The sequence below is a fragment of the Trichomycterus rosablanca genome, chromosome 1, assembly GCF_030014385.1.
Source record: "Trichomycterus rosablanca isolate fTriRos1 chromosome 1, fTriRos1.hap1, whole genome shotgun sequence".
Taxonomy (NCBI): domain Eukaryota; kingdom Metazoa; phylum Chordata; class Actinopteri; order Siluriformes; family Trichomycteridae; genus Trichomycterus; species Trichomycterus rosablanca.
This window is the reverse complement of record NC_085988.1, coordinates 50,856,505-50,870,887: the sequence shown is the minus strand read 5'-3', so window position 1 is coordinate 50,870,887 and position 14,383 is coordinate 50,856,505. Positions and strand designations below refer to the sequence as shown.

The window sequence follows — 14,383 nt, the reverse complement described above, 5'->3', positions numbered from 1 at the left end:
TACGAGTTACGAGTCATGCTTAAACAGACAAGGAGTTTTACCAAACTGTTGACAGAAAGCATATAGTTTATTTAATATGATTGATTGCATACACATATTAGCAATAGGTGTGACTTAAACATTTGAACATAATTAATAGCAAGGCTATTCAGATATTTTGGCTATAAAGTGTATTTTGGAATAGGTTCTTCAACCACCGCTGTTTGTAAGTCACTTACCATTCACTTACTTAAAATTAAAGCTAGCAACAATGTGGTTACACTTGTGCTTAACGTAGCATGTCCTATGGTCAGTATTTGTAATGTTTTGATTCTGACACTAGGTGATGCACCATTCAGTGAATGTGGAGGTGATTTTGAGTAGTTATCATTAATAATTAATAACAAGTGAGACAGTTTCACTGGCAGTCATACATGCTCATGAATACAGTACTTATGTTTTGTCTGTTGAACTTTCATTTCATTTGTATATCCATTCTCGCAATTTAGGCCTACAACACATTCCAATAAAGCTGGGACTTAATAAGGTAAAAATAAATAAATAAATAAATAAATAAATAAGCATGTGAAATATTGGAAGGGATTTGCATATTTCTCCATCTACAGTGCATAGTATCATTAAACTTTTTTATGGATTTTTATGGTAAAACACGCTAGCACACTAGTGCTGACATCTCAAACTCGTCGGTTTGAATCTCAGCTCTGGCACCCGGCAGGGCGCTTACATGAACAACAATTGGCTTGTTGTTCAAAGGGGTGCTGGGGGGGACCTCATAACTGACGCAGTTACGACCTCTGCTGGCTGACTGATGGCACCTGCACAGAGACGAGGGATAATGAGGATCAGGGTGTGTTTCTCCATACATAAAGCTGATCCACATTTGAACTTGCTTTGTTAGGGTGAAAAGATGCACGTGTTGGACGGGGCGTGTGTCAGTCTCGGCTCTCCTCAGTCAGAGTGGAGGTCAACATCAGTAGAGAGGAAGCATATCAATCAATGGGGTAATTGGATACGACTAGATTGGGAGGAAAAATATTTATGGATTTGAATTAAAATTATTCATGGAATCTGAAGAAATGCTTCAGTGCTTATAGGGCAAAGGCGCAAGCATAAGCTGAACATCCGTTATCTTCGTTCCCTTAGGCGACACAAATCATCATTTATCAATATCTGATATAACCTCATTACCAAGGGATTACTTTGGCCGATCTACAATACAGAGTTACATTAACAAACACCCTTAAAACTTTACTGTGCAAAAAAAAGAAGCTTTATGGTGACCATGTTCAGAAGCGATGTCAAGTTCTTTGGGCTCGGAGGCATCTGGGATGGACCATCACACCAGGAAAATGTTTATTGTGGTAAGATTTAGAAAAGTATATTGAGCTTTTAAAGCAATAAATGCTGCCTTCAGTAGGACATCTTTTCCAGGGACATCCATGCATTTTTCAACAAGACGAAGTTAAAATGAAGTTGACCATACAAAACTTGAAATATCTTGGATTTAAAGTGTCCGCAATGAAATAAAAATTTTACTACATTTTTATTTGTATCTTCTATACTGACCCAGTTTTTTCTGATTTTGGGTTATACATTTTTGTTAAATCTGTTTACAGGGCTTTGCCTTTGTCCCAGAATCAACCCAGTCTTTTATTTGTTTTAGCAAAACAAATGTATTAGAATTAAGTAGAATATAACCAAATTAAGACACATATTGTGCCACATGATCGAAACAGCACGAATATAGTGTCGGGAATGTGACTGGAATATTTGCTAACGAATCTTTTTATTAGATCAGTACCAACGAATAAATCCAATATTTTCTATACACAAATGGTTTATTTACTAATTATTCAACATAACTCGTACTGGTTTTGCTAAAACGGTGAACTGGTTTCAAAATAAAGGGGAATTATTTACTGTCGTCATCAGATTTAACGAGCGGTAAATGAGCCGATTCCGTAAAGTGTAATTCCCATCAGTAAACACAATAAGGAAGAAAGAACCGAAGTGCAGACTCGCTAATCACGTGACCTGAGGAAAGTTGTTCACGTACTGTAACTGTTGAATGTAGAGCGAGAGATGGATGTAGTCAGCGGTTGCGTTATTCTCTGCGAGCATCTCATGCTCTAATTACTCTTTCTTATCTTTATTATTATTTATTACTAGTTCATGGTGATGCATGTAAATGTTAAACACAATGGTGTGGTTTCTAGAAGGAGTGTGCTTCTTGCCGACTTTTTTGGTTATTTGGTCATCGAGCACTTTTATAATCAACTATCTGATAGCTGTCTTCCGCAGAGACATCGATGTGGTGGTTCCCTATATAAGGTAAGTCCTGTTTAAACCCTACATTACTATAAAGTTCATACTAGAATAACAGTAAAGACTGGAGTTAGTGTTTATACAGTGTTTACTGCGCTCTTCAGTTCTGTAGTACTGCTGTACAAAGTTACTTTACTAAACTGAGTGTGTGTAACACCTGCAAACAGCAGCTTTGCTTAGTTGCGTTAGTTTCGTTTTCCCTGAAGGTTAAAAACAAGTCTTGCAAGTCAATATTTAGGTCAAGGTAAACACTTATTAATGTATTTTTTAATGTAACAGATTTTTTATCTCACTTCAGTCATCTACGTTTGCTCTATATACAGACACAGCAGAATTTACTGTATATATTATACTTACATATTTTTTAATCTGCAATACAGGTACTAACAATAAAGCTAAAGAAAACTGGACCATTAAAGTCACAGTATTACTAATTAAACAAGGGAACTTAATTTTCCTCATACAATCCTTTTTATCTGATAAATATTGAAGCTTCTAGTTTGTGCCCCCTTGTACATTTTTGAAACCTAAGTCTTCCATTTTATTATAAAGACCCAATTACACTTTTATTTATAAATGGTTACAAAATATAATGCATTCGTACATTAGTCATTACAAAGTCGTTTCTCCTGTGTGAAGTAACCAAAGGTGACTGTTCCACTTTTAAAACTGTACACATGCCAACATGCAGCTTTGAATCACTCAGTTGTCTATTAATCATTAACACAAAACTCACAAATTACCAAGAATAACTTACTAATAGGTGATATAGCACTTTTCTTAAAACAAAACACTTCTGAATTCAGATTAACGCACATAAATAATGAAATAAAATATATATAATACAGTTGAAGTTAAAAGTTTACATACATTTGTAAGGGACATGTATGTTCATGTATTTTATTGGTTTCTGCAACTAACTGAAAGACTGGAACACATTTGTTTCATGTTTATTGATTGTAAATATTAATGGTAAATTAGGGTTATTAGCAACATTTACAAACCCTCAATTATTTGCAATAAACCAATCAAACAAGAATTATTTCAATAGCTCAACACAACTAATATAACAAGTGGTTTCTCCAATTCAACACAAATGACACTTTTATTAACTACTGCAGTCTCAGTTTATAAACCCCTTCATGACAAGTGTCTTGAATACTTAGCACGTTTTGCTGCAATTGTGATTAAGACCTTAATGTGCAAACTAAAACCTCAGTGCCTGCTGCCACCAAATCTTGCTGCAGGTCTTTTGTAGCCAGTCAAGGCCACCAGCCTCCTCAGGTGATAGCTTTCACTATCTGCCACATCCAGTGTTCCTTTAATTTTGAACCTGAGACTGTAGTAGTCAATAAAGGTTGCATTTTGTGTTGGACAGACCACTTGATTGATTAGTTGTGTTGAGCTTTTTTAATTGCTGGTGTGTTGAGCTTTTTTAATTGGTGTATTGCAAACAGGCAAAAAAAAGTTTGTGAATTATGAATGAACATGATTTGGATAACACAACCATTGATATAAATTACCTAAAACACAAGAGTAAATTGATTTTAAAAAAAGGTACAAAATCCAGAGAAGTTGGAGATTAGATTTAAACCCAAGGGTTTTTTAGACATGCTGCAGGTGTACCATTTGCACCCATATTTTAAGGCTTATTAATTTTCTACATTAGTGCATATGTTTGTGTAATGCATAATGCATAACAGACTGGTCTAAAATAACTTCTTACTATTGCACAGGTCTGACCAGCAGCTATAGGAAAAGTCTAATTTATTTTTGCATCTTCATCAACTGCTTTAACCTGCTCATGGTCATGGTGGGTCCAGTTTCATTAGGAAACTACGTGCACAAGGCAGGAATAGCCTGGACAGGGTGGCAGTCCATCAGGTCTTTGGCCATCCACCCTCAGACATAGCCAATAAGTTCAGTGTTCAGTGGTGGACTGTTGTAGTAGACCAATGTTTTACTTTGTTCATGTATTGAATTGTGTGTGTGTGTGTGTGTTAGTGATACAGGGGCAAGTCCTCCAGAGAGCTGCATTTTTGGCCTCATGGCCACAATCTCATCTTTTGCAGGTAGGATTTTCAATGTCTTGTATGCATTATATACTTAACATATATTAAGTAGTTGAAGGACAGACAACTTTGGATGATCCTGATAATAATTAATTTAATGACTCATAGGGCAAGCTTTTAGACATATGCTTTGTTTGTTTGCTTATTAAGGATTTTAACATCATGTTTTACACTGACAGGACAGGTAAAACACATGATTCATAAGTTCAAGTTTATTGTCAAACTTTATCACATGCAATTTTGTATTTTCATTTTACCTAACTAACATATCTTTTGACTATGGGAGGAAACCAGAGCTCATTATTGACCCCTGTTTGTCTAAATTCTTGCACTGCGGACACCTGACTGGCTGATAATTGCAAAATTGAACAGGTATACAGGTGTTCTTAATAAAGTGAGTGGTATATGTGTAACCTACATAGACATATTCACACACAGACCTAATCAGTGTGATATATCGTTTGATAAGTAACAGAAGTATTTACTCATGTGCATAAGTAGCAGTCCCACTTCTCTTTTTGTGAAAAATGAAACAGTTTCTCCTCTAGCAGATGTAGGTGGAACATAGAAGTCTAGACATCAACAATAAACCCAAACAGCAACTTAAGAAATGAAACCTTAATGGCTGGCTGCCTTTGTGTTATGCACATGCATTAGCTCATATTTAGGGAAACCCAGTGTTTCACAGCTACAGGGGGTGGTCAGTATAATATGAGAACCAGGCATGACAAGTAAAACAGATATAGGATTTAGCTTTAACCATATTTCCTACATCTGGAAGGATTTTGTGAAAGACTCTAAAGAAAGTTTCAGTTGTTTTGTACAATGCAGGTTTAATAATACTGTACAATGACAGTGGTTTGATAAACACCAGGATCAAGTCAAGTGCATTCCATGGTCCCTTCAGTAACTAGACTTAAAACCTCAATGGAAGTTTCCCTATCTTCATGATCACTTAAAGAACCAGAAGAAAGATTCTTCTTTCTTTTGAGAATTTCTTTGAGGAATACGAAGGGTGACCTTGTCCTTTATTAATTCATTGGTATTACTATTGTGTTACGTTTCAGTTTTGTGTTGTTCTTGCCTTGTAGTTACTGATTTTATACTGTGCAAAATAGTAAAGTATGCTATGCGTTATCTTTTTAAGGCTTTGTCACCATGTTTGCCAGATACAAGTTTGTACAAAGGCTGAGTGAACAAACAGCTAAAGTGACTTCTACTTTGAACAAGATTGCTCTCTTCTTTGCTACAACTTCATGTGTGGGGATGTGCGTTGTAGCTACTTTTCAGGTTTGCTTTCACAATTTTCTGTCTAGTTTGGATATGATTATCTTACCTCTTACAGAGAGTTTCATATAATATTTAAATAAGTAGTTAGATGTTCTGATCTAGTGGCTAAAAGAGTGTGTGTAGTTCAAGTACAGGAGTGCTTTTGATGAACTTGTACTTTATCTTTGCAGTTTCTGACTACTGTCAGCCTTATGATTACTCGCTGAGAACCTTAATCACAATGTTGCCACTTTGTTGTAAAGAGTGGATAAGAAAGATGGTGACTGGCTACTAAAGGAACTGGCAGTTGTTCAGTGGTGTTAAGCATGCTTGCCTTCAGCACTGTTACAATACATTTTCATTTTAATGTTACACTGATGTATCATACACACTGATATATAACAATGCATCTGGTACTAAAACGTCACCAGTTCATCATGACATATATTGGAATTCACTTGTCAGCTCTCTTCCAAAACTGCCCAACCAAACACCGAGACTTTAGAGAACAGCAGGTTACAGGTTACAGGTATAAATTCAAACCACTGATCTCAGTAGTGCTATTGACCAATCAGGTTTGTACATATACAGTGTATCACAAAAGTGAGTATACCCCTCACATTTCTGCAAATATTTCATTATATCTTTTCATGGGACAACACTATAGACATGAAACTTGGATATAATTTAGAGTAGTCAGTGTACAGCTTGTATAGCAGTGTAGATTTACTGTCTTCTGAAAATAACTCAACACACAGCCATTAATGTCTAAATAGCTGCAACATAAGTGAGTACACCCCACAGTGAACATGTCCAAATTGTGCCCAAATGTGTCATTGTCCCTCCCTGGTGTCATGTGTCAAGGTCCCAGGTGTAAATGGGGAGCAGGGCTGTTAAATTTGGTGTTTTGGGTACAATTCTCTCATACTGGCCACTGGATATTCAACATGGCACCTCATGGCAAAGAACTCTCTGAGGATGTGAGAAATAGAATTGTTGCTCTCCACAAAGATGGCCTGGGCTATAAGAAGATTGCTAACACCCTGAAACTGAGCTACAGCACGGTGGCCAAGGTCATACAGCGGTTTTCCAGGACAGGTTCCACTCGGAACAGGCTTCGCCAGGGTCGACCAAAGAAGTTGAGTCCACGTGTTCGGCGTCATATCCAGAGGTTGGCTTTAAAAAATAGACACATGAGTGCTGCCAGCATTGCTGCAGAGGTTGAAGACGTGGGAGGTCAGCCTGTCAGTGCTCAGACCATACGCCGCACACTGCATCAACTCGGTCTGCATGGTCGTCATCCCAGAAGGAAGCTGACGCACAAGAAAGCCCGCAAACAGTTTGCTGAAGACAAGCAGTCCAAGAACATGGATTACTGGAATGCCCTGTGGTCTGACGAGACCAAGATAAACTTGTTTGGCTCAGATGGTGTCCAGCATGTGTGGCGACGTCCTGGTGAGAAGTACCAAGACAACTGTATCTTGCCTACAGTCAAGCATGGTGGTGGTAGCATCATGGTCTTGGGCTGCATGAGTGTTGCTGCCACTGGGGAGCTGCAGTTCATTGAGGGAAACATGAATTCCAACATGTACTGTGACATTCTGAAACAGAGCATGATCCCCTCCCTTCAAAAACTGGGCCTCATGGCAGTTTTCCAACAGGATAACGACCCCAAACACAACCTCCAAGATGACAACTGCCTTGCTGAGGAAGCTGAAGGTAAAGGTGATGGACTAAACCCAATTGAGCACCTGTGGCGCATCCTCAAGTGGAAGGTGGAGGAGTTCAATGTGTCTAACATCCACCAGCTCCGTGATGTCATCATGGAGGAGTGGAAGAGGATTCCAGTAGCAACCTGTGCAGCTCTGGTGAATTCCATGCCCAGGAGGGTTAAGGCAGTGCTGGATAATAATGGTGGTCACACAAAATATTGACACTTTGGGCACAATTTGGACATGTTCACTGTGGGGTGTACTCACTTATGTTGCCAGCCATTTAGACATTAATGGCTGTGTGTTGAGTTATTTTCAGAAGACAGTAAATCTACACTGCTATACAAGCTGTACACTGACTACTCTAAGTTATATCCAAGTTTCATGTCTATAGTGTTGTCCCATGAAAAGATATAATGAAATATTTGCAGAAATGTGAGGGGTGTACTCACTTTTGTGATACACTGTACATGATTGGCTATGTTTTGGGATGAAGGGAGGCTTTGTGGGGACGGGGCATTTAAACAGCCTAGTTATTGGGAAGTGCACTTACCATTGCGCACTTAGTGCTGGCCCCGAGCCCAAACATACACTGATCAGCCATAACATTAAAACCACCTCCTTGTTTCTACACTCACTGTCCATTTTATCAGCTCCACTTACCATATAGAAGCACTTTGTAGTTCTACAAAGTACTGTAGTCCATCTGTTTCTCTGCATACCTTTTTAGCCTGCTTTCACCCTGTTTCTCAGTGGTCAGGACCACCACAGAGTAGGTATTATTTAGGCAGTGGATGATTCTCAGCACTGCTGGAGACACAGCAGCACTGCTGGAGTTTTTAAATACCATGTCCACTCACTGTCCACTCTATTAGACACTCCTCACTAGTTGGTCCACCCTGTAGATGTAAAGTCAGAGGTGATCCGCTCATCTATTGCTACTGTTTGAGTTGGTCATCTTCTAGACCTTCATCAGTGGTCACAGTATGCTGCCCACGGGGCGCTGTTGGCTGGATATTTTTGGTTGGTGGACTATTCTCAGTCCAGCAGTGACAGTGATGTGTTTAAAAACTCCAGCAGCATTTCTGTGTCTTATCCACTCATACCAGCACAACACACACTAACACACCACCAACATGTCAGTGTCACTGCAGTGCTGAGAATGATCCACCACACAAGTAATACCTACTCTGTAGTGGTCCTGGGAGAGTCCTGACCATTGAAGAACAGCATGAAAAGGGGCTAACAAAGCATGCAGAGAAACAGATGGACTACAGTCAGTAATTGTAGAACTACGAAGTGCTTCTATATGGTAAGTGAAGCTGATAAAATAAACAATGTGTGTAGAAACAAGGAGGTGGTTTTAATGTTATGGCTGATCTGTGTATTTATGTAGATTGTTGGTTGGTGGTGGAATAGCCTGCATCAAATTAAATGTGTACTTATAAACCAAATTGCAAAACAGATCTTTTATTTGTGATGTGCTGTTTCAGGAGACTCAGATGATGGTTGTCCATGACATCGGTGCTCTTGTTTTCTTCATCTCTGGAGTGATATACATCATCCTTCAGACCATAATCTCGTACTATTCCTATCCGAATGGAACTTCGAAGTGTGTGTATTATTTCCGTATTGCTTTTGCCTTGGTGGCATTTGTGGCAGCAATACCAAGTATCCTTTTGGTCCAAATTGGACAGCTTTTTACAATGAAAAACATGATTATACTATCATTTTAGACATGCACCAATTTGCTCCTATGACCTAAATATTAAAGTCAGGGCTGATTATGTACACTTAATGGGCACTTTATTAGGCACAGCTATTTGGCAGCTATATTCCTTAATTTGTTTAAAAGGTACACCTACCATATAGATGAACTTTCTGGTTATACAGTTACTGACTGTAGCTCATCTTGTTGCTTGCCAACCCTCCACCTCATTTAATAATCGAAAGGGACCCCCACAGGACCCCCACCGGCCAGATGATTGTAACTCAGCACTGCAATGACACAAATATGCTAATATCATTGTGGTAATAGTATGTTGCTCTGGTATGATTGTATCAGGTGCAGCAGTATTGTTGAAATTTTGACTGTTTTGAATTTACTGTGTACTCATCGCAGTAAAAGTGTAAATCTATCCTGTGGGTGTAGCTTGAAAATGAATAAATGAATGTACGTACCTGAAAAGTATACCTAATAAATTGCGCAATGAGCATATAATTGGATTTGACAAAGCAAATACAATATGGCATTTTATACTGTGAAGGTAGTGGTGGACAAATAATAAATGTAAGTGCTAGCCCAGTGAACAAGTGAATCTTCCTATTTGCTTGCCGTGTTCCATATTTTGTTTGGTTAGAAATACAAATTAAAGGGTACTCAGGTGGCACGGCAGTCTAGCTCACCACCACTGAGATCTCGACTGGCCGGGTGTACACACAAGCACAAATGGCTGTGCCTGAGGGAAAGAATGGTTGAACGGGCTCCGCCAGCGATGGATACAACTAGAAAGGGGTGGAACAGGGGAAATGCAAAAATAAAATAAAAAAAAGAAATAAAGATAAAGGTGCAGTGGTCAATATTTAATAGATTTTATTACTGCAAACCAAGTGAAAATATATAGAGTACAGATATTCTAAAACAGAATTGTTAAAACAATGTTATAAGTATGCATCGTAAGACGGAAAACATTTATTCATTGTATGTTTTACCATCACTTTATCATATTTATTTATTTATTATTTATTAGGATTTTCACATCATGTTTTACACACTTTGGTTACATTCATGACAGGACAGGTAGTTACTGGTTACACAAGATCAGTTCACAAGTTTAATGTCAAACACAGTCATGGACAATTTAGTATCTCCAGTTAACCTCACTTGCATGTCTTTAGACTGTGGGAGAAAACCGGAGCTCCTGGAGGAAACCCACACAGACACAGGGAGAACATGCAAACTCACACAGAAAGGACCCGGACCGCCCCACCTGGGGATCGAACCCAGGACCTTCTTGCTGTGAGGCGACAGTGCTACCCACCAAGCCACCGTACCACCCCTATCATATTAAAAGATGCGGTAGGTATGAATCACTGGGTGTACAGGTTGCTAGTCCATCAAAGGGCAAACACACACACACAATTAACCTGAATGCATGTCTTTGGAATGTGGGAGGAAACCAGAGCACCAGGAGGAAACCCACACAGACATGGGGAGAACATACAAACTCCACAAAGAAAGGACCCGGATCTCTTGGCCTGGGAATTTAACCCTTGAACTTCTTGCTGTGAAGCGACAGTGCTACCCACTGATGCACTGTGCTGCCCCAGACAAAAAACAGCATATGATATAAACAGATCTGGACTGGCTTGTTTACATTTTTTCTGCTATTCACATGGCAGGCATTTTTCCAAGAGCCCTTCATTGTACAAACCCCCAAAAAGTTGGGACATTTAAAATGCAATAATAAAACTAAGAATCTATGATCTTAATTCTTTTGAATATTTTTTATTAACTGACAAAAGTAGAACAAAAAGATTTCCAATGTTTTCACTGATCATTGTGGTTTGTAAATAAAAGCAAATTCAGAACTTGATGCCTGCAACTTTAAAAAAATTGGGACAGATGCAAATAAACAGTAAATAGTTTGTAGAATATATAGAAGTTACAGTGTTTTAAAACGTTCCACAAAAAGCAGGTGAATTGGTAACGTGTGGGAATTATGATTGGGTAAAATGGAAGATCCAGTAAAGCAGTTATTATTTTTATATGTAAAAAATATGAGACATGAGTGAGAGATAGGTGCATACGTTTCAGTCAGGTTGTTTTGGAAACAGTGGATTTTCTTTAACATTTATTCAAGCTATTATTTGTGCAATACAAGTAAATACAACTAAACTGCATTGGAACCCAGAAGACAAGGTGCAGTATTGCTTACTTTATTACAAAAAAACATTGTACCAATTAGTATCATTGTAAAGGCTTAGTTGTTCTAATGTTTGTAGTATTAATAAATTAAGCCACAGAAGACTTTCTGCAAACTTTCACCTATAAGTACAGATAGTGTGAACATTTTTCTTTTGTATATAATTTTGTTTATGAGAAAAACAATACAAGAGGTTTAAACTGCTATGTTTATCTCACTCTTCATATAAAGGACTACACGCTCCATATTGTGAGTGCTGTGAGTGAATGGACAGTCGCCTTCACCTTTGTTTTCTTCTTCTTCACATACATAGAGGAATTTAAGGTAAGTGTATAAAGATATCATAAATTCAACCTATTGATAAAGCTTGCTGTTATACAAAATGTGGTAATTTACACTGGGATCAGAGGTTTAAATCCTCAGAGATGCAATCAGCTACATACAGACATGTGCAGTACTGACATGTACGTACAGACATGAAATTGCTATTGCAGCAGCAAGATGATTCCGTTCCAGTTGTGTTAAGTTGGGAAAAAGGCCAGACCAGACTCTGGTCTCAACAACCAGTATGAGGTTTAGTATACAGTAAATGTATTTAGTAAATAATGGGTGGCAATCAAAACAGCTGTGTTTACACTGATACACAGCTGCTAGCCAAAGCCACAGCATTAACACATGCTACACTAACAATAGACAGGGGTGGTGCAGTGTTAAATTATGCTAGCCCACTATGTCTGAGATCCGTGGTTTAAATCAGCCAGTCGGGCATCTACACAGACATGATTGGCTAAGTCTGGGGGGAACAGACTAGCCAGTGAGAGGTGCACATGTCAGTGCACCAGTACCCTCATACAAATAAGGAAGGTCGCGTCAGGAAGGGCAGCCGGCATAAAAACTGTGCCAGATCAGGTATAAGGACCAGAATGATTCACTGTGTTAACCACTATATATAGGAGCAGCTAAAAAAAGCATTTGGACCCTTTTTAAAATGTTTACACACCTAGCCCGAATACCTGAGTCTGCTTCTGGGCTCATTTGGGAAAGAGCATCATCATTGCAGGTTGATTTTTACACAGACTCCATTAAAAAAATGATTGATTGTGTAACTCTAACATCGCATTTAAAAGAGAGATGAAAAAATATAAACCAATCGACCACATTATTAAAACTACTGACAGGTTGTAAGTTAATAACATTGATTTTCCTACTGCACTGGTCTTGTCAAGAAGTGGGATATATTAGGCAGCAGCTGAACAGTCAGTTCTTGACGTTGATGTGTTGAAAACAGAAAGTGTATGGTACTAGGTGACCTTAAGTAGGACCAGATTGTGATGACTAGACAGCTGGGTCAATGAAAAGAAAGAAAATCGGTGAACTGGCAACAGGGTCATAGGTGCCCAGACTCAGTGATGTGCATGGGAAGTGTAGGCTAGCCCATCTGGTCTAATCCCAAGGACTGACTAGTGTAGCATAAATTGCTAAAAAAGTTTAAGTTGACTATGATTAAGTTGAATATGAAAGGAGTCTGGTTATGTAGTGCATCACAGCATAGCATTCAGACCGGTCAGATAGTCCCTGATGACAATAGACACCTGAACTTCAGAACTGCTCTGCTTGGGTCCTGATATTTACCTGGGTGTTACTTTGTCACATACCTCCTACTTAAACATTGTTTGCAGACCAGGTAGACCTTTTCATGGCAACTGTATTCCCTAACGGCAGTGGCCTCTTTCAGAAAAAAAATGTTCAGGAATGGTTTGAGGAACATGACAAGTTCAGGGTGTTGACTTGACCTTCAAAGTCCCACATTGCAACTTACATGAGGATCTGATGCTTATGTCTTGGTGCCAGATACCACAGGGCACCTTCAAAGGTGGAGATGCCGTGATGGGTCAGAGATGTTTTGGTGGCGTGAGGGTGGCAGGTGATTTTAATGTTATGGCCGACCCAAAGCACACATCAAATAGTACAAAAGACTGGTTAAGAAGGAGAAATGGACTGTTTTAAACTAACCTGCAATGAGTCCTGATCTCAATCTAATTCAAAATCTTTGGCGAGACCTGAAACCTGCTATTGGAAAAAGGAACCCTTCAAACATTCAAGAGCTTGAGATAAGTGCAGTAACAGAATGAAGAATCTTGCAGCAGACAGTAGCATCAAACTCACCAGTGGCTACAAACAACTTTTGGAGGCTATCATTGTTGCCAAAAATAGTGCAAATAAGTATTAGGGAGGGGTGCTTTTAAATCTTTTTTTATACATACCTATCAAGGGTGCCAGTAATGTTGACCACATCTGTAGATAGATGTCATTGTGCGTTATAATTGACTAAAATTGTGAGGTTTTTAAAATTTATATTTTCAAAAGCTAAAGTAAATTATTAGAAAAAATAATGGACAAATTAATCTGTTATTAAAATAATTTGTAAGTTGTAGCCTTCCTGTTGATAATAAATAATATTTTTTTTTGTCTTCTATAGCAGTTCACCTTGAAAGTTCATGTTGAATTACCGGAGTTTACATGACTGCTGCATTATACCGTCACCATGAGACAACAATTTTAAAGCATTAAGATTTTTTTCTAAACAAAGTTCTATTATATATATATATATATATATATGTTGCACAAATATTTTTAAACAGTGTAAGACTACACATTGTATCTTCATTTTTATTTTTTTATTATTTGTATGAATTATTTGATCAAACAGGCCTAATCGAACTGTTAAGCACATTTCTAACAAGGAATTGAAATTCTACTCATGGCTATTGTACTTTAGTCCTGTGTGTTACAGCAATAAAATGAGATGATTGCTTAATGTGCAAGAGTCCTGTATTGTGAAATCAAATCACACTCTTTGGTAATTTTTCCACAGCATTGTGATCTCCTTCAGACCATGGATTTGTAGAACTACATCAGCTTTAAAAACATGTTGGCCAACATATTTGCAAAACAATTAAAACTTGTCAATATACAGTATAAGCCTGGTATAAATTCAGAAGTAGTTATAACTACACTCACTGATCAGAAGTATTTGAAAACTCTTTCTAATTATTGAGTTCAGGGGTTTGTCAGTCCC

General features: G+C 38.2%; 1 protein-coding gene across 1 annotated transcript; it reads left to right on the top strand.

The window, feature by feature from the left end:
• The first annotated feature begins 2,083 nt into the window (after nt 1-2,083).
• Nucleotides 2,084-14,122, top strand: dram1 (DNA-damage regulated autophagy modulator 1). The gene is made up of 7 exons (XM_063004052.1): nt 2,084-2,331; nt 4,330-4,397; nt 5,545-5,687; nt 8,872-9,049; nt 11,242-11,300; nt 11,536-11,628; nt 13,784-14,122. The coding sequence occupies exons 1-7, from the start codon at nt 2,189-2,191 to the stop codon at nt 13,826-13,828; spliced, it is 729 nt and encodes a 242-aa protein (XP_062860122.1). The 5' UTR covers nt 2,084-2,188; the 3' UTR covers nt 13,829-14,122.
• Nucleotides 14,123-14,383: the final 261 nt, after the last annotated feature.